At 45.4% G+C, this 21,368-nt stretch overlaps 1 protein-coding gene across 1 annotated transcript in view; it reads left to right on the top strand.

Annotated features, from left to right (window-relative positions):
• LOC6545127 (glucose transporter type 1) overlaps positions 1 to 21,368 on the top strand; it is a 68,329-nt gene that overhangs the window by 34,603 nt on the left and 12,358 nt on the right. Inside the window, 4 exon segments of the mRNA XM_015158121.2 lie at positions 9,944 to 10,241; positions 14,865 to 15,023; positions 16,428 to 16,547; positions 16,698 to 16,860. Of these exon segments, the coding sequence (XP_015013607.1) occupies positions 10,232 to 10,241; positions 14,865 to 15,023; positions 16,428 to 16,547; positions 16,698 to 16,860 (452 nt within the window). The 5' untranslated portion in view covers positions 9,944 to 10,231.

Here is a 21,368-nt window from a genome sequence, read left to right on the forward strand (position 1 = left end):
CAGCTGGCCATAACTGCATGCTTTCGTCTGTGTTTGTGTGCGTGTACGAATGTCCTTTATATCGCTTTGCGTGTGTGTGCGTGTGTGTGTGCCAGCGCCAACTTGGATTTCCCTTCGTTCAGCGCTTTATGGCGATGGCCGCCCAATGTTTTTCGCAGCCGTGTCCTTTACACACACTTTAAATTATTTATTTTTACACTTTTGCTGTAACACATTTTCCGCCGCCTGTGTGTGTGTGTGCGTGTGCGAGTGTGAATTGTTGTTGCAGCCAACGAGCGCTGCCAAAGTTCGCTGTATTTGTATATGTATGCGTACTTGCCACATGACAATCCGCTATACCCACCCCACCCACCCGCTCTCGGCTGCAGAAACTTGTAAATTATTTGCCTTTTGCCTTTATTCCTTACACATACGCGCACAAATTGTCTTGAGTTTATGTGTTAAACTTTACATCCCATGCTTCGTGGGGGCGGGGCAGCGGGTGGTGGGCGGTGGGCGGTGGGGCGCTAGGTCGTTGGGTGGTGCGTCATTGTGGTGCTCCGTGCTTCATTCGCATACACTGCGATGACCAATGGGAGCTATAAACAGAGATATGCTTAAAAATTAGGGAAACTCTTTTCCAAGCGATCCAAATAGTTATACAACTGCGAGTTCTTGAGAGCAATAAACTTATGACTTGAGTTTTTGATTCCTGCAAGTGCGAAATGTTTCTCGCAGTGCCGCTGGCTTGGCATGTAAATGATATGTTCCCTTCGGCCACGTCCAAGCTCAGAAGATGGAATCGCAGAAGACGACGACATGACTGCCTTTTATTGCTCCTACGCCTCTGCCCAGCCCCTCCGTTCCCATTTTCCCACGCCCCCTACCCTCTTTTGTTCAGCTGTCGTGGCCGTTGAACAAATGAACAACATAAATAATTGCAGAGGCACACACACACACACCCGCACACACTGCGAGTTCTGAGGAAACTCGCACGCACACTGACAAAGGGTGGGAAAATCGCAGGACTGCCGAGAAACGTTTGCAGCCTTCGAATTGAGATTAATGAGCAGCAAAAGTGATTCAAAGTCAGCATCCTCGCCAGCAACAATTTGTGCAGCAGGACGTTAAACTATGGCGCTTTATCTGAACACATTAGGCGGATTTATTGAGAGCCAAGCTGAGAACTGCTTCGGAAAGATAGTGGTCACCGTCGGCTGCGTCCTTGTGGCATTTGCCAGCCAAGGAATACATACACTTAAAAGTGTGTGCTTATAGTTACCAATATTAAAGCAACAACCATAGATATATCTGAAATGCGTTAAATTGGATTTCCCACCATATTTATTGGGGCTATTATAAATTATAGGCTGAATGGCATTCGGAAAATCCGATCTATAAATTAACTAGTGTGACTAATGCGGGCTACTGCCTACTGGGTCATAACGAATCACCAGCTCGAGTGCCTGGTGCTATTAACGTTCTCATAATTGCAAATACTTCAGAGGCACGCGTTACTTTCAACTCCCGTATCTCCTCCCATACGCATACCCACTCCCATATCGATTCGATTTAATCGGCACTCGAGAGTTGACACCCCACACTAATTGCCGCAACACCCTCGTGTGGCATTAAGGTCTTACCTGATAACAGACCGCAATCGAAACCGAAATCGAAATGCGAATCGGCATCCCAATCCGCATCCGAATGTGAATCGGATTCGCAATCGCAATCCGAGGCAATGCGAGTCACAATCAAAAGCCCGAGAGCCGCGTAATTGCAGATACAAATGCGATTACACTAAGTAGCTTGTCTCGATAATAAATGTGCCCCACAAAAGGGGTGGTACCTAGCCACCTAAGTGGGTGGTGGCTAAGTGGGTGGTGGGTGGTGGGTGCTGTCTTATGTGGAAATCGAAATCGAAATCGAATGGAAGCCTTGCTTTCACTTGCCGCTCGCCTTGCAGTTTTGCTATCGTGTCGTATACGTAATTAACAACATGGCGTATGCTAAATATATATTGGAAGATAGAAAACTTGTTACTCCGCCGCTGATCGCAGCTATTTGTAGCAGCTTCTAGCAGCTTAACTAGGAACATGGGTTCATGTGAACTTACACTGCACAAAGTCATAAACAAAATTAGTAATAGTAGGTTTTCTGCGTCATTTGTGATATGATTCTGATATAGGAGCTGCTAAGAACGCACTTTTCGAGAATCTCTGTAAGCGTATTCCAGTCGTCGGCTGGAACTCTCTTTCTGCTCCTCTTCACCTGCGTCTCCGCTATTGCCTTCCCCCTTCGCATTGTTCTTACCTCTCACTCCGACAGTAAGCATATCTCACCAACAGGTTTTACGGTTTAACGGCTCTCCGGCTTACGCTCTCCCAGTCTCCCAGTCTCCCATTCTTCGCGGCAGCTCTCATCCGCTCGCACTCTCCGCTCCTACGATTCTCCACTTTTCTTCAGCCCAATGCTCAGTTTGATCTGGCACTTTGCCGCCGTCAGTCACTTTCCAACTTTCGTGCGGTGTGTTTCTTGTGCTGCTTTTCGCCTAGGTGTAAACATTTCTAATTAGTGTTGTGTCTGGTGCAGTAGTTCCTTTTAATCTTCGTTATCAGTCGCGTAGTGCTAATCGGCCATATCTCAAGTGCGCTGGCAGCGTAAAAGGTGTCGGTTCTTTTTTGGCCAATCACTTGTATCAATAAATAATTGTGTGTATTTCGAGACATAAATTCGTTCGAGAAAGCAGTCAGCAGACGCAGCTAACGCAGCAGAGGTAAGCAGAACACTCAAGTAGAATGTGTCTTTAATCTTAACGCATCTGTCTCCCTCTCGCACACACCCCTTCCCTTTCGCTCCGGCAAGTGGCAATAACATGTCACACGAGCAAGTGCAAGTGGGAGGGAGACAGGGACAGAGAAAGCGGCGAAGTTGAAAGAACTCGACGAGATAAAGCAATAAACGAATATTGCAGCAAGTTTGCGCGTTTAAAAACAATTGCAATTCCATTTAATTTTACAACGAAAATCACGATGCTGCAGCAGCAGCAACAACAACAACAACTCAACTCAATTAAAAACCTTCGACGGCCGGCAAAAAAAAGATGAATTAAATTGCGCAAACAGAGAGACAGCAAAAACAACAAACACAAACTTCAACGCCGCTCGTCGTTACTCTTTTTTCCATTGCTCTTTCGCTCGCATATATCGGATGCGATTACAGTAAATATCCAGTAACACATACAACCGGTTAAACTCAAAAAACATTCTGTTGCAGTAACCTTAAAAATAAATCATTGCAAGCACATTGCGTCTCGGTAATTGACACTCATGTTTATGCGTTTAAGCTGGAAAAAAGCGATACAAGATATACTTCTCAAAATATTTATGTGTTCTTTGTAAACTGCAGGATTTATTTGTGAGTAATATAATGTGTTATTAGGGCTAGCTATGTATAAATGCAGACCTTTTAAATGGAAATCTTTTACATATATACTTAATAATACCAAAAAATGCCTAGAACCGTATCAAACTCTACTGATAAGGTAAATTTACAACTCCCAAGTTTCAAACATAAACTTTATGAATGACAAAGTTTGCGTTCATGCCAAGTGGTTTTTGTTTGCGGAGAGCAAATACAATTACTGATTGCGGTTAACTGGTTTATTTGGTTTATTTTCTAAGGTGTTATCACATCAATGGCAAGTGTTTCTTGAACAACGTACTTTTAATTATATTGTCGCACTTTCACAATTGCCTCATCAGACTTGAATCAATATACCTACATATGATTATGTTTTTCTGGACTTAATAGATAACTTTTAACTAGCTGCACTTGAAATAGCCTCCAAAAATAGCAATATCATGATGGTAAAATCCTGACAAGCACAAAGTTAATCTGTAAATCGAAATTTTAATTATGAATTTTTAAAAGCTAATCTTAACTTGTTCGTAACTTTGCTCGATCAGAACAATCAGTAATTTTCGGATTACCAGAATTCGAATTTGAAGTTTATCTTAACCAATATTTATTGTATTTACGTCGATGAGCCTTTTTTGCCACCTTTCGGATGTTTATGATTTTTATGGTCCTTCCACGCGACTGAGCAAATGCCATCCAATTTGTAGGTGAATCTATCAGAAACAATTGCCTGCACATTTTTTACGCAACTTTATTAAGCGATATTTTCGAGTGGTTTATATGGCCAGAAAAAATTGATATCTGTATGCGCTCCATTTTAATGAGTAATGAATTGAAATTCGATGACGGGCAGATGTGGAATGTTTGCAAATTGATAAACAGAGGGAGGTTGCGAGTTCAGGCACAAATATCCAGAAGGCGGTTAGAATTTTATGAACTGCATCGAATACCCATTAAAAGTGCGGATTGATTGGCTCAGGGAACTCTGGGAGTTTGACAATGTTTTCTATTCTGGAAACCCCATTCGGGCATTCAGAGTGCCTCGATACGCATCGAAGAGAAGGCTAGCCATATCACTTTACACCGAGAAAATGGGGGGAGGCTTTCACAAAATGCATCTTAGAATCAGATTTTGTGTTGAGACAACCAGTATCTAGATTATGTCTATTGTAGCACAGTTAAGTACCATTCTGTTGCAGTTATGAGCTTGTTCAAAGACAAACATTAAGACCATAACTGATTGGCTTCAGAAATTGTCAAGCCATTTGCCGATCAAGCTATTATATTTTCTGCCAGTTTAGAGCAATTTCCTCGCTTGTGGCACACCTGCTAAGGTGAAGAGGAGCCACACTGTGGCAGTTTTCCTCCAAACATCGAATCATGAAAATTGCATTGAAACTATTTCAACTTTTCCGGGCAAAGCGAAGGCGGGATGAAATGCGGAAGAGCTGGAAAGGATGGGGACTTGGTGTTAGTTGCTGTTTTCTGGCAACTGCAGAGATGCCCCTCAAAAATTCATGAGTGCGAAAAGCCGCAGCAGGAAAAGTCGCATATAGAAGCAGTTGTGAGGGCGAGCAAAGTTTCGACAGGCAAACAAAAATCATAACGGAACCGAGGAGGATTGTGTCGGCGGATTCCCAGGACCTTTTCCCCCCACTCCTCCGCAGTCCACGACCCTGGGTTTCAATGTTTATTAAAAGACAATGTCACTACAGAGGCGAAAAGAAAGCTGCAAGCCCGGAGTGAAAAGGACGAAGGCAAGGACAGCGGAGCTCGCGACCAGAAAACCTCAAAAAGGCATGAAATGTCAGTGATTTGACGCTCGGGGAGATCCGGGTAGTTGGGTCCTCTAGCCAGCCCCTCCAGGAATTGCCAGCTGCTCATATGTAAAGTTACAGTGGGCACTGTGGTGACAACGAATAGAAGCCATACTATCTACTACAAACATATACTTCAACTAACTGAAGTTCTGTGGTTCAGTTGCCTTTTATGCATACACATTTTTGAAGGCTTAGATTTAGTTAGTTTATACGGGACTCCACTGTAGGCAAATGTCAGCAATTGGACTGAGGACTTCGGGCTGAAGTCATTGTAGTCGGGCAACAAAACACACTGCAGCAGCGCAAGAAACACAGCAGAATCCGAATCCGAAAACTGGCAAATGGGAAATGGGAAAACGGGGCAGACTTTTGCTTTTCATTCATATGAAATTACCTGCGGCCAAGAGCTTAATGCCAGTTGGACTGCAAAATCCACTTAGGAAGTTGATACAATCAGTTCCTCTCCGGCCAGAGATGCAACCACTCCATGCCTCCACATCCCACATCCTGCTCCTCCGTTTCCCACTGCATCCTGTGGCCTGCATGAAGGACGAGGATGCGAATGTGGATCTGGCTGTGCATGTGGATGTAGATGGATTCATTAAAACGAATTGCAGCGAGTTTAAAGGCCTGTCCTGCCGCGATGCACACGCGAAGAATTAATATGCACTTTCTTATTGCATTCCCAAAAATATAGAAATTCATTGTATACTTGAGAGGATCGAGGTATTCCAGAATATGCCTTTAAATATACCAAATATCTAGGCCTAATGCTAAAGTGCTGTTTATCATTGCTTCTCGTAGTTATTTCTCCCTGTGCACATATATATACCCGTCTGTGTGAGTCGTTTTTGGGGTTTTGTTTCGGGACTCATTGACGTGCAACATATATGGTGAGGGGCGTGGCTGGTCTGCGGCAACTGGGGATTGGTTTTGTTTGCGCCGCAAAGTATGCAACGGCTGCTGGCTGCAAGGTTTACTGAGACGGGATATAAAGAGGGGCACGGAATTTGGCTGGGCTGCCTTATTTCGGTTGAAAGTTTAGCCCCAACCACAACTGGCCACAAGTGCAGAACGCATTAAAACTGCAAATTAACTGGAGAATAGAGCTGATGGTGATCTGGAAACCCCGACGCCTAATTAGGAGAAGAGGTTCCGCCCTTCGAGTCGCATTCGGTGCCCGTTGAGCTCTGAGGTCTGTTAATTATTTATGCTTTACATTTAAATGCACAGCTTAGACTAAAACACACACTCGAAAACTGGGCGTTCCACGGCCTTTGAGCCGCTCCAGTTTCAAGTGGCAAGTGGATGGGCCTGCTGCTGCTGCTGCTGCTGCTGGGGCAACACTTCCGCGTCGGGAAAATGGGAAAGAAAGCATAAAGCACACACCACACGCCACACACTATACACACACATTCACATGCGGCATACAGCATGTGGCATAAGGGCTGCTCCACACCCACACACTCGCAGAAACACACTGAGAAAGCCAGATAGGCTGGCATATTGTGCTTACGCATACATTTGCGCAGACAAACACAGACCCAAAGAGCATCCTCCATCCAACATCCCACATTCTGCGTCCTGCGTCCTCTATCCCAAATCCGAAGTGGAACCGAGTCGAGTCCCCAGACCGACTGAACTCCGTGTAACATGTTAATGAACTGCGCCAACTGTGTTTGCACAGAACTTAGTGTAATGTAATCCAGGCTGGGCACAGAATCAAGCTGGAACCCTACGTGCACTGCGCAAAATGGGAGATTAATGTTAAAAGGCAAGAAACCCTCAGTACAAGATATTTAGTGGGCAAGTTCTTGATATATCAGAATGTCTAAAGCACAACCGAATATACCGAAGCTCGTTTTAAAGGTGTCCAAGAGCATGACTCCTCACGACTCGGACAAAGACTAATTTACATTATTTGAGTCCAGTGTACCCACCCACACCCACACACACTCTCAGGGACGCACTCACACCTCAACGGGCGATGTGTCGAATGTTACGCTAAGGAGTAACTTTGACATTTACCATTCAAGGCTTATGAGTGCCACCGCAGTGGAATGGGGCGGCGGGTCCTGAAAGGGGAAATGATACCGTGCAAGCCGCCCGGGCAATTGCCTTATGGTTATTTTCATAGCCCTGGCCTGGCCACAAAACTGCGAGCCAAGTGTGACAGCGACATGGCCAGAGGACCTGGCAACTTGAATGGAGGCTGGGCGCCGCCAGTGGGTGGCAAACGGACGCAGGACGAAGGACGAGAGCGAAGGACGCAGGCTGGGCGAGGGAAAAAGTGTGAGTTCGCAACGGCGACAATCCAGCTGGGATTTTCTCATTTTCTTCTGCTCGGCAGAAGAGGTTTTCCTGTTGGTGCTTTTGTTGTGTTAGGAAAGGACACGTGAGTGCAAAGGCCCCGCACACAGGACATCATCAGGTGGAAAATTAAATTGCATTTAAGGCAATTGACAGCCCAAGACGACGGGCCACATGTGCCAGTGAATACCTCTGGAAGGTGCAAAATGCCTTGCCAAATTATTGGACGCAAATTCAAATGTTGACTAGATTTCAGTTGATTGAGGCGGCAGCCCGAAGCTGCGTAAAGTGCACAAAGAGCCGCCAGCTATTCCTTTTATTGTTCCATGTGCAAATCAGGTGCAGCAGCTGGACGTCATGATTATTCATACTGCTGGCCGAAAGTCAGGCTAGATAACAGCCCACTGCCCACTGCCCACTTGCACTTGCTGCAGTGTCATATTAATTTAGTCAAGTGGCCACTCAAATTTGGCCAGGACTACAACTGCGGCGGAGCGAGAGGGCTGCATTGGGGGAGGGAGGGAGATGGCAAGCCAGGATGACGAGGACGTTAAATGTGCAAATGGTCCTTCTTGTCTCTGTCCCCCTCCCGCTGGCAGCCGTCTCTGTCGCTCTTCGAGGCAGCAGCGTCTGTGTGAGATTTGCATAAGTGCAGGCGTATTAGTTGGGGCAGAATGTCACTGACTTTTGTCAGCCGCCCGTCAAATGGGCGCCCAAAAGTGTGCAAAGCGAAAGCGGTGAAAGTAGAACGGATTCGTGGGTGGAGGGGGTGGCCTTTCCAGGGAGTGGCAAAGCGAAATGCCTAATGATTACAAATTGCCCGGGGCAATTTTAATAACCGCCACGACCGCAGAGCAATAAATAAAACTCACAATAAACACATTGCAACAAAGGAAGTGCGGCGGGCGGCAGGAAAAGCTAGAAGCTAAAAGCGGCTTTAATGCATAGCTGCGATTAATATTAATTCCATGCGGTGCAGCGCTCAGTTGGAGGCCATCAAGTCAGCCAGCTAAGCCCGGCCAGCTTTGGGTGCGGGAATGCAGTCCTTGCAGATGCAGATGCAGAGGCTGATGAAGTGAAGTTGATTTCCCTGAAATGGGCGGCGAAATGGGGCTCAAACGCGAGGACAATGCCGCCACATCATGCGCATCATTAGCCGGGAAGCAGAGCCAACTTTGAAGGAGGTCTGATATACACGCAGAGAAACACTAATTAGCAGGGAATTCTATGCATAGTTAGAAAGTAGGCAGCTGATTTTCTTTGCAAACTTTTAAATGCCCCAAAGTACACCTCCCATCTCAGACTTGAATTTAAACTGTGTTTCAAGCGTGCAATTAAGTTGCCTATAATTTTCACCAGTGCAGGCCGTTGCGCCTTCCTACCCCGCATTTTCCAGCTCGTTTCGACTGGCAGAGGTTTTCCTCGTTCGGTTTGTGCTTGAGCAGCGAACTCATCCCAAATCGTGGCTTTGCTTGATGCCAGATAACCGGATTCTAATTGGTATCATAACTCTGGGGTCGCAGCCCGAATTCGATATGCTCAAGAGCTCTTGTCTTGCAACCCCGCTCATCAGAGCATCGCTTCGCACGGTTTTCCCTCATTTGCATATTCATTTTCCACATAATCATCATCATGATTATCGTCAGGCCCGTGTGTGATCCGCACTGATGGAAAACTATCAAATTCATGGAGTAATTAACAGAGCTGCGGAGGGGCAAAATGGAAATGGGAGTCGGGAAATGAGAAGCGTACTGGTTTCACCGGCATTCGGGCGCCTAAAAATAGAATTTAATTTGACTTTTGCCAGTTGGCAGCCGTACACCTGTGCGGAAATCGGAAATGGGTATGGGCATAGCAATAGGGACAGGGATAGGGATCGAGGACCAAGTTCCCCACTGATGTGCTGACAGCATTAATTTGAATGCGGTTGTGTGATTTTGCCGGTTGGCATGTCAGCCAGTTGCTTAAAGCTTAAAGCTTACATTGCAAATTAATTGGGGAAAATCCGTTAAGCAGAGTGAGAATTTAGCCCCCATCAAAATGCAGCATTTCTGGTTCAAATTGGTGCTGCTAAGTGAGAGGATTTTTCTCACTTGCAGTCAGTTATTGGTACTACTAAATCTCGAAAACATTAAAAGTTACAAAGCACTTGGCCAATTTTACTACAACTTTCGCAGCTTCACGCTCAGAAGCTCATAGTTTTTGAGACCACTAAGGCATTATTGTTTAGAAACGAAGGCAACTTTGCCTAAAAGCAAATATTAAAGCTGCTGTGCTAATGGAATCAGGTGATTAGTGCTAGGAATACACAGAGTACACTGAATAAACAGTATTTCACGTCCAAAAGCTGCAGTCTGCTGGCCCCATTCGCGCAATTCTGACTCACTTGTTTCTCTGTTTTTTCTATCTTGCAGCTCTCCGGTGCTCGGCAAAGGACAAAACTAATTTATGGCATTAAAAATGCATATTTTCTAGCAGTGCGTTGCCGGTTTTTATCATTTGCCAGGAAGGCAAAAGGCGCAATCCACCAGCAGCTGTGCCAGCAAAAGGAAGCTGAAAGTAGACACGTCGGTCGAGAATTGGATTTGACTGCGGAGCATTTTGAGTTCGAGTCCGAGTCCGAAAGTTCTTTAGTCAGCAACCGAGGAAGCGCAGGATAATTCACATTTTTCTCACGGCACTGGCAACGAAATGGCTTTCCTATGTGCACCGGTAAGTTTTCGCTTTATTTGGCTTCCTTTTATACCCAAATACCGACATGCATCATGCCCCGATACTGCAGTAAAAATTATAAGGAAATGGTTTGCACTTATGGCGAACATCATTCTTAACGTGCCATACGCGGCGTATGCGTGATATTTTATCCATTCAACTTTTCCGCGCTCGTCACTCTTCGTTCGCAAGTGATTTTAATAATGTGAAAAATGTCAGATCGTTATGCTTAAACTGCCGCATGAAGCGTAAGCGTTATGGACCCAAACTCATGCATTGATGGATTGCAGGCGGCGAAATTAATCATACGCCGTGTGCGCTGCAACAGTTATGCCTCTTTAAGGGCGCTGCCACATGGTGAGTGCTCTCCTGTGGCATGCGACATGCGGCATGTTGACAAATAAACACATGCCATAATACGTGGCTAACTCCGGCCGAGAATAACGAAAACAACAGCTACGGATGGATAGATAGAAGCCGAAAATTGAGAGTTTGCCTTGTATTAACAGCTGCCCGCAGTGTCAATATTCCTCGTAGATTCCGAGCATCTCATGGATGCGGGATGCGGCGACTTTGCGAGAGCAACAAGCAAGGACAATGGCGGCATCGCCATCGCCATCCTCATCCACATCGGCAACCCGAAAGCCAACAGCCAAGTCAAGCTGGAGGCCCATCTGCCGAACGGTGGGCCAGTGAAGTTTCATATTTTAGAAGTTTCATATTATAGAGAGCTCAACAGATTTCTATGCCTTTGAGTGTCCTTTGAAAAAGATAAATATGCCCAAAGATAGAACTTTCTAGCCTTTCTTCTTCTGCTCTCTCTGCAAGTCAAATGATTTTGTAATTCGGTTGGCCTGCCCTAAAATGTGCAACATTTTCACTGTGTGCTCCACTGTGCGAAACTCGAATCCTTCGCCGTTCTATCCCTTTTTGCCAGTGCCGTCGACTGGCGGCTGTTGTGAGTGCTGATTGTCAAGTGCTCGACCCAGACACGTGCTTACACAGCTATCCACAGCTATTCTGCAGCTGCCACGCCCACTCCGCCGCCCCTCTCAATATTTGTTGAATTTCGAGTTAAGCAAACGTGCAAGTGTATTTAATTTGTGATATCATCGAGGGGCTGGAGGGCGGGCAGCAGTGAGGTCACTCGGCTTACCCGATCCTTGGCCAAGGGTTTCGGTGAGCCAGTCTGTGTGAGCTGTACGTGTGTGCGTTGGGCCATTAATGCGGCATTTAAGGATTTTGCGGTCTGAGCTGCATGCACTTCAATGGTGAGGGTGGTGGTGAGGTGGTAAGGGGCAAGGGGCAAGGGGCCAGGGGCAGAACAATGCCACATTCAAGTGCATTTGAGCAGCAATAATTTTTGCGGTGAGCAGAGACAAAAGCCTATTAATGAACACACAACAACAACAGCTTGCATTCTCTGTGGCTGCAGGTGTGTCTGTGTCTGTGTGTGTGTGTGTGTGTGTGTGTGTTTCATTTAATCAATCATGTATTTAGCAGACAAATCGCTTAAGACAAAAGCCCCCCAAGAAGCCGAGTTAAAAGGCTTTTTATCATTGAATTTGAACATGATTACGTCTCTGAATAGATGGAATATCTGTGTCTTTATGGGGCGGCGGCCGCTTTCAGTTTGTGCGGCTCGTTAATTGAATTTTAAATGACTCCCTCTCGAAAAATGATTAGCGGCCTCTCATGCATAAATAAGTTTTCGATTCTGTTCGCTAATTTGATTTGCCGTCGAGCGCTGACAAAGGGTATCAATTATCGTGGCCAGCCTAGAATTATGCCGCAAGGATGGCATAATGCCCGATTACTCCCGATGGGGCAGGACGAGCACTGGGAGGTTGGAGGCCACTTGTCATAGCTGCCAGAGCAGACATTTGCTGCGCACTGGAGGCAACTTTTGCCAGTGACCAGGCCTCGTAGTTTCTGCACCGTGAAAAAATGTGAGGAACTACCAGTAAGTTGCCCCTTCAGGAGGAGCTCGAGTTGTCCAACTTAGGTTCTCTAAAGTGCAGCTTGGAACGGCCATGTTTGCAGCCCAATATTCTGGTTCTAGACAAGCCATAATCTCGAGGCTCTGCTGTGGAATGCTGGCTAATAACTTTTGCCGTTGACTCTATCAGCCCTCATCTTGATTGGCCCTAAAGTTTGGACTCCAGCAGGTTGTGTGTAGCGCATATGCACATGTGTATAGTGTGTGCAATTTTGATGTTTTTCCGTGCATGAAGGCGGTCCGCACTCACACATTTCTCCGCGCCCATGAATAACTGCTCAATGCCCAAACTCACACACACACACACACACACACACACACACACACACACTCGCATGGCCGACTGCTTGCGTCATCAGCATCGTCAGTGGAGTAGCAGCCTTGGCATGCAGTCAAAACGCAGCTTCTGCCCCCCACATTCGCCTGGGCCGTGGTGCACAACTATTTTTCTATGTCAGCGGACAGGACGCAGGACATGGATGCAACTGCCCCAGACTGCGGCGGAGGCCACTGGATGTCATCAACTTTGCTTTGGCTCTGCCCAGAGAGCCTCCGCAAAGGCAGGGCAAACAAAAAGCTTAACCTCAGCACAAATTTAAGCAAATATTTGCCCGGCCTCCACCTTTCCAGCTTTTCGCCCCCTCATTTCCTTGCAACTCCATTCCTACGTCCTGCCTTCGTCCGCCTTGCAATTCCATTGATGCAATTGAAGCCGGAAGCAGTTTACCTTTATTTTGCCTCTTTTTGCGGTGTCAGCAAAGAGCTTAACATTAAGCAGGTGCAAGGCGGCCACAGAGAGAGAAATCATCAGTTGCCCATCAGTTGCGCTTGAAAACTGCAGGTTTCAATCGGCTAGTTGCTGCCAAATTAAACTGTCACGTCTTTTCTAAGGAAGTACGCGCAAGTGCATTTGGAAATTTAAAATGAAGAGTAGCTTGGTTGTAAATCCTCGCAGTGTGCCGGGGATTCCCCCGATCCCCCCGATCCCCCGATTCCGGAGGAAACGACGTTCGACATTCGCTTGATGCATGCACGATTTTAATCGGTTAAATGCGAGGGGAAAATGGGGCAATGCAGCCATATCTGCCGAGCAGTGCCAACTAATGATGCGCAAAATGTTTACAAATCATTTTGTCAATACCGAGGAAGGGATAAAGGACGAGGGATCCTCCGCACATCTGAATCGGCCATAATTTGCCCACATTTCTTGCATTCATCCGCTGGCTGGAGCGGCCATGAAAAGGTCATTAGTGTGTGCGTGTGTGCGCAAGTGTGTGCTTGTGTGTGACACAAATGGCCATTCAATATGCCAAGAAAGGGTCGTGGGCAGGGGGATGGGTGGGGGGGGGGGGGGGGGGAGGACATGAGCTAAAGCCAAAGCCATAACAGCCACATGCTTTTTTCCACAACATTAACGCAAATTGCAAATAATAAAAATTCAAAATACCGAACCGTAGAAAAAGCAGCACGTGTTGCTGTTGTTGTCCGCCCACTGTAGTGTGTGTGTGTGTGTGGGGCTTCAAGTGGGTGGTTGGGTGTGTGTGAGGACGAAGTGGGGTGCTTAGGCAAAACCACAACAACGAGAAGCCAGGGGCACATTTATCGCAGCCAACGAGGCATTTTTTAAGTCCTGCAAAGGTTTGCATATGGCCAATGCGAACAAGAAATAGTTGGCGTAGATGGAGAAAAAATCGTGCACCATGGAAAAAGGGGGAAAACTGTGTTGGGTTTCCCAGGGTGAATTTCCTGCCATTGAGTCCTAATTGATCCTTTTGCGGGGAAGCCCTGTAGGAACTGCAACTTGAACTTTGCCAATGTCCAGGAGGACAGTAAAATGTAAGAGAATTCCATCGACTTTTTTTCGTAAGTTATATAAACAAGTCACCTCTTCTGATAAGGAAAACTGATATATCTGTGCATACCGCGGAACTCGCTTGCCAGGGAATCAAAGCGGAAATTCATTTTATGCAGAGGCACGCAGCCCGGCCAAATCCTGCGGATCGGCCGCCCACGTATGAGCTTACATGTATATGTATGTACATATGTATGTGTATGTGTATGTATATGTGTGTATATGGGCGGGGTCCTTTTCCTTTTCTCCGGTCCGTGACTGGCGAGGCGTTGGCGTAAATGCTTTGCGTATGCATCCATGCATGCGACGCCATCTCGTGCAGCCTCGTCCTTAGACCTTCGTCCTTAGTCCTTCGTGCTTCGTCCTTGCACCCCATCCTTCATCCTGGCTGCTCTTAACTGGACCCAGGACCCGGGGCTGCGGAGCTGGCATACAATTTATGTGCGAAATATGGCGCCGCACACCTTTTACTTTTGCTCCGCAACTTCCTTTGCCTTCTCCTTCCTTTGCTCCCACTTGCCCCGTTCCTTTGCCGCTGCTTGTGGCCAACCTGCCACGTGCGGCACAAAATTAAAAGCCTTTGCATGCTCCACTTCCAATCTCAGCGAGTCCTGCGGAACTCTTGTTCGTTGCAGCTGCACTGGGCGAAACTGGGGAGCAGAGCTCAAGGGAGCTGTTGCGATGTGACATCAAAATGTATCTCGAAATAAATGTATCTCTAATGGCCTGCTATTTTTTCTATTCCTCCCGCTTCGAATTTGCGACTGTCTAGCTGGCCAGAGTAATGACATGGCGACCATTGGTGACCTCTCGATGATCTCACCGCCCACGTCTTCCATCTCGAACGACCAAGATCCGTTTGGACAGCTGCCACCGCTACCGCCGCCACTGCGTTCCACCCAAGTGCTCCAGCCACTGAGCGTGTTTCCAGGTGCCCCGCCAATTATTTTGGATTTTTTGAACATTTTTGAATTACTTTCTGCGTATTTGGGTGCTGTGCATACATACATGTACAGGCGCCACTTTGTGTTTGTTCTCCCTGTTGTTGTTTGCCTGCAGTTCTTCGGCTTTTGTTTGGGCATTATTTGTTTGATTTCCATTTTTATTTTACATTTTTTTGCATTGAGTGTAGCTTTTTGCCGCCCATTATGGGCGTTACTGTTGCACCTTTTGTATAATATTTCTGATTTGGTTTCCTTTCGTTTTCTGTTGCGCCATTTCCAATTGATTGCAACTTTAATTGGTGTGTAGATTGGGTCTTTGATTGGTCGGTTCGTTGATTTATTTTTCTTTTTCATTCATCCACACATACACTGCCTGCTCCACATCAAACACGAAACGCGAAACACCAAACACCAAACACGACACTCATAGCCCACCTGTACAGGTGTAACCCTGTACGACCACCACTAGCTACACTCGAACTACACCGCCACCGAGAACCGCATTTTGCCCCAAAACTTTTGTTTAGCATTTTCAGCAGCCGATTTCATTCAGTCGATCAATCAATCAGTCAAATCTCAAATCCAATCAGTCCAACACTCGCCCATTAAAATGTATCGAAACTTTCGACTCTCTCTCTCTCTGTCTCTCTCCCACACACACTCTATCTCTCTCTCTCTCCATTTTTCTAGTTCTATATATTTGCCTGCCGTTTGTATTGCCACTTTTTGACTATATGAAATAAGAGATTTGTTTGTGTTGCCGCCACAAGAACCCGGTTCATTTCAAAGTTTCCAATTTTTCAAGTAGTTTTCAACGCTGCTGTGTGTGTGTGTGTTTTTTTAACGAAATTGTTTATTAGAGCAAAGCCAAAAACAAAAAGCGAGTAATGGTTGCCACGGCCGCTTTGTAACAATTTTTTAACGCAACAATTACTGTGTGTCCACCGCCTTTAGCTGCCTTTTTGTGTGTGCTGTCCAACGTGAAAAACGAAATCCAGCTAACGAACTGCCCCATTTTGTGCTCTCTATTCTTCCATAAATACCAACAACTACAACTACAACAACAACTATGAACTACAAACAACAACAACAACAACAAAATGATATATGAAAAATGAAAATGACAAAATCTCGACCACCGAAATATTTGCCTGGGTTCTAATGTTTATTTTAATGTTTGTCTTATTTTAAACAATATTTGTGTATCGCATAAAACGTGTAGAGTGAGTATAAGAGATAACGAAAAAGGAAACAAACAGCTTCTGTTTTTATTTTTGAGTTGTTGGATTTAATTTCGCTTAAGTTTGTGCCGCTCTCTGTGTTCCTCTGTTGGTCCCCCAAAAAAAAGTGTCTGACTTGTAATTCTAAAACCATTTCACCCCGAATGGCAGTGTCCAATTTGAGCGAAGATTCCTACGATTATGTTTTTGGTGGTCGACGTAAGACTCCGCCCACAACAACGTCTACACAACTCAAGCTGACCTCACCGCCCGTGCGTTTGCGACCCGAAGGTGGGTAGTCCTTTCCGCGAGAGTCCTGCATGTCCTGTGGAAGCTGCAATCACAAGCGCCATGCAGGACCCTCTGCTCAGCCACCCAGAGCACAGATATAACCAGAATCCCATCTCCTACTTTCATCACGTGCTGCCGCTGAACCCGTAGACGCCTATCGCGGAGCCAACATAAACAACGGAAGGTTCTATCGCCACTCCTTCAGCTACGCCCCCAAAAGGCAGCGCCACTCGAGTCGGGATGATCGAGACCGCGAGTCTAGGTTGAGATGTCATGGCGAGGACGAGGCCACACTGCGCCAATTGCTGCTCGAGTACGTAGAAGCAGGAGTCCTGAAACAGGAATCCTAGATGGTGGGGCAACCACGCCGTCCTCCGATCCGCCGGCAAGTGGGGCGGAATGTGACCTCGTTATGGAGGAGCAGGTGGCCTTCGGGGCCAGGAGCTCATTACGGGCCATTAATTTGCAGGCGCGAGCGGAGGATTGGCGGAGGTTGGCCGGCCATAAATATGCGCTTTCAGTTAGACAAATAAACAGCAATTATTTGTGTGCGCCATGTTTATTTAATTTATTAAACAAATAACGAACGATACGTGTTTTTAGTTGGGGCGCAAATAAATTTGCATTTCCATTTTAATTTGTGTGCCATTCGGTGGGCTCATAAACAAGGATGAGCCCTCAGCTCCGTTTTTCGGTTTTTTGGTTTTTTGGTTTTTCGGTTTTATTTCTGTGGCCTGTGATATATTAACGAGCAAATATGCAATGTATATGTTTAATGTTCTCCTCCCACACAGATTTGCGCAAGTTATGTTCAGTTAAGTGTCCTGCGTGTGTCCTTAGACTGTCAATTATTCATTGAGGGCCCTTGTGTTGTGTTGTTTTTGTTGCGCAACCTCCCCGACAAAAGATATCACATATAGAACCCGAAAATCAAACGCGGCCATACGACATTCACCAAACCCCGAAAAGAAAAGCGAGAAAAGCGAGAAAAGCGAGAAAAACGAGAAAAGCAGTGAGCAGAGACTTTATGAGCAAAAGCAGCATTATAAATACATAATTATTGTAAAAGAGACTCTATAACTAATCAATTTACCCACGGAGTCCAAAGAAAAGCCAACAAAATGATGGGCACAATGCCACCCAGGTACATAACCATAGAGTTAATCTAAAAATTAATTAACTTTTACATTAACAATAACAATAACAATAGCGACCAGATCGCGCTGCGATTAAAACCAATTCGAACATCACTCATCCGCCATGTATGCAAAGCACACGTTTCGTTACGTTACGTTTCGTTACGTTTCGTTTTATTGTTTCGTTTCATTAACCATTCAACCATCCATTCGAGCTGATTGTGTGGCGCATTAATAACTGCGTTCGTGTAAATTTAACTGGCTTCTTCTCATCGTTAATTAAAAAATGTTAATTAGCAGCATTTGTTTGTCGTTTGCTGCCATTTTGCTTTCACACAACCGCCTTTGTTGCTATGTCACGCGCTGTACAAAATTGCAATTCAATCGAAACGTATTTGCTTTACTTTGCCTCCACGTCACCGAGTGATTGAGCACATGTGTCTGTAATTTGATTTCCAAACTACCTGTCAATCACTTGAGTACGTACTAGGGATGGCAAATTCACGGGAATTTATCGCCAAGGAGATTCCCTTGGTATGATAGTAAATCATTTTTGGAATAGTAAAGTATGCAGTAATAAAGTATTGACCCATTTGGCATCCCTAGTACATGCGTGCTATGTATTTTCTACTTGTGTGTAAATGCCTGCATTGCCAGAAATGCATTTCGCCAAAAATGCAGACGATGCAAAACCGAAGGAAGACCGCAATTCTGACGAAATGCATTTCTCGCGTGCAACCAAAAGCCCTGCCTCACATGTTGTACAATGTCTATACGTGTTCTTTATCATCCGATTCCCGTACCCCTTTGAACCTCTGAAACTGCCACCACAACTCCATGACCTCCATGAACAACAACAACAATAATTATAATAATAACAACAACAAATCAACCATCGAAAACAACAAAAGCCACACGCAAAGTGGCCTGGTATTCACACCACTCAATGAGTATGCAATTACAACCAACTAACTTCAATTACGAAATCTAAATATTTTTGCTCTATTCCCTCGCCATATTGTAATGCAATAATAATCGAATGATTTAGCCCCTTTTCTCTGCATTTTGCACTGCTCTCTATTTTGGCACTCGTAGTCCCTCAAACTGATTTGTTAATTATTAGAACATTTGCCCGAAATCCACTCACTTTCGCATGGATTGCAATTAGAATTCAATTATGTTCAAATCAATTAATTTAGTTTCCGAAACGTGCTCATCATCATTTGGGCGCAAAAAATAGAGAGAGCGTTGAAAGTGTGGGTGTTGCTGTGGGTGGCTGTGAATGCCCCATTTTGGCCCTCGAAACCAGAACAGAGATAAAAAATTACCAAAAAATAAGTACATTTCAGGGATTAATTTCCTATGCCAAACGTTAAAGTAACATAGAATAAAATAGCAAATAATGCAAAGTAAAAGCTAATATATATATGCTACATTGTTGGATATGTTAAGAACTCGTTATAGGTGATTACGAAAGTGATTTGTTGGGCACTCCGAATATAAATGTAAAAGTATTCCCACCGCAATGAAATAGCGCAATTAAAAAGTCCCGAAAACGGGCATACAGAGTGATTTATTTTTCTCTGTGCGGTTGCCAGTAGGCTGTGTTTTTTATGACAAGCCGAAAAGTGTTTGAGGGCCATTAAGCCGCTGTTCGCACCGCACACGCACACGCACACACACTCACACTCGCACACACACTCGTGCGCAGCCATGTAAAGCCATTGACAAACATCCTTTGGCCAGGCAGTCAATCAGCCTGCGGTTGGCCACTTCAGCAGCGCTCTCTCTTATTTGCCACCGCCCCCATTTCCGCCCCTGCATGTCATCAAGTTCATAATTAGCTTAACCTCCTTACCCCAAAAACCCCCTTTCGTGCGTAATCCCTGTCAATGCATCACTCAGTCAGTCAGTCAGTCAGCCAGTCAGTCACACAATATCTGCAGGATTTTTCAACTCGTTTAATGTCCCTCCTCCGCTTTTGTTGCTTGTGTTTTCGGTTCTGCAATGAATTACTGTACACTTTTTATGGTTTAATGCTCGATGTTTAAATGTTTGCCACAGACAGAACCCAGACTAATTGGCGTAGCGGTGCCTTCACCAAAATTAACAGAGAACCGAAAGTGAAAACTGTAACAAACAGATACTAGCGCATTTGTTTTCCGTTCATACGTTCATTTTGGCTTTGCATATATCTCTTCCCAAAAGCGAACTCAAACAATTTCATAATCCAAACAAAATGTTAATCATGCCAATCATACAAAATATTGACTTGCAAAACGAATTCAACGAGAGCACAAATAAATTCAAATTGATTTACAAATGCCAACGCAACGCGGCCTGTGCAGCAAAAGTTTATGAGAGTCGACACAAAAACAGGCTGAAAAACAAGTATTTGCAACGTTTGGTGAATGTCCTATATGCCAATTGGTTTGAACACCCCGATTTTCCTCGATTTTCCTCGCTTCCCCCGATTCCCCCGATTCCCCCATTCGATCTGATTGATGAACCCTACATACAGCTTTGCGAGATGTATGAGAACAATCGATTTTGATTTTAATTTATTCGCTGAATTTATTGTGTGCACTGAGATCTGAACTGAACTTTATCTGTAAGTGAAGCGAGTCTGGAAACTTGACGGATGGCAAACTCTGGCTGCGGACTCGCGGCGGGTTAATGTGATTGAAATCCTGCCCAGGGATAAGCCGCTTGTGTCTCGTCAAATATGTGATATTCCTAAAACAGAGCGCAGCTCATAAAAAAGGAGCAGCTCGCATGGCATCCCGAGTCCTGAAATCACTTAGGTCGGCGGAACACGTACACTGCAGCTTTTAATGAATGCACAAGCCGGGGAGAAATTGGCAGAAAATTTATTAAATGCTCACGTATACAAATCCCCTATACAAAGGCGAAACCGAAAACCGAAAACAGAAAACAGAAAACCAAAAACCGAAAATTCCTGCAGCTGACAAGCACACATACACGCACAGGCGGCAATTGTTTTCGCAGAGAACAATAACTTGCACAGGATGCGCTCGAGTATCTCGTCCTGGTTCTGGTTCTGGTTCTGGTTTGCTCTCGATTCTGTTTCTGTTTCTGTTTCGGATTCGGATTCGCATTCGGTTGCGCTGGCTGATGTATGCATAAAATAATCCTTTTATGCCCGGCACAACAATGTCCGTGAAATGCAAAACAATAACAGTGCTAACGATAGCATCCCCCGCGCTGCCCCGCAGGATGCCCGTGCCCTCCTCCGGTGTTGCATTAACATAATGCGCAGGCAACTCGAGCAGGGCCCACGTGTCGTATGCGCAATGTGCCCCACTCATGCATTTGCACATACACGCGTATATCGGCACGCCGCCATCCGCTGGCAACACTTTGTTGCAATGTGATTTAGATGCCGCCCACGAGCAAACAAAGCACAAAGTGCACCTTCCGACGCGGCCAGATATTCAATATATATAAGGGTTTTCAATGCACTTTCATCCAATTCAGGGCAACAAAATTCAAGTTAAAATCTTCGAGCAACCAAAGTAACTAATATGTGGCATGCATAGGCGTTCTTATAAGTTGCACAACTTTGGCTGCAGCGCAAAGAGCGCAGCCGCTCTGTTTTCACAGCCCTTGCGGTTGATGGAAATGTAAATTTGATGCATTCCAAAGGGGCACCGGATATAAACAG

Source organism: Drosophila erecta, unplaced genomic scaffold (genome assembly GCF_003286155.1).
Source record: "Drosophila erecta strain 14021-0224.00,06,07 unplaced genomic scaffold, DereRS2 tig00000021-arrow-pilon, whole genome shotgun sequence".
Lineage (NCBI taxonomy): Eukaryota > Metazoa > Arthropoda > Insecta > Diptera > Drosophilidae > Drosophila > Drosophila erecta.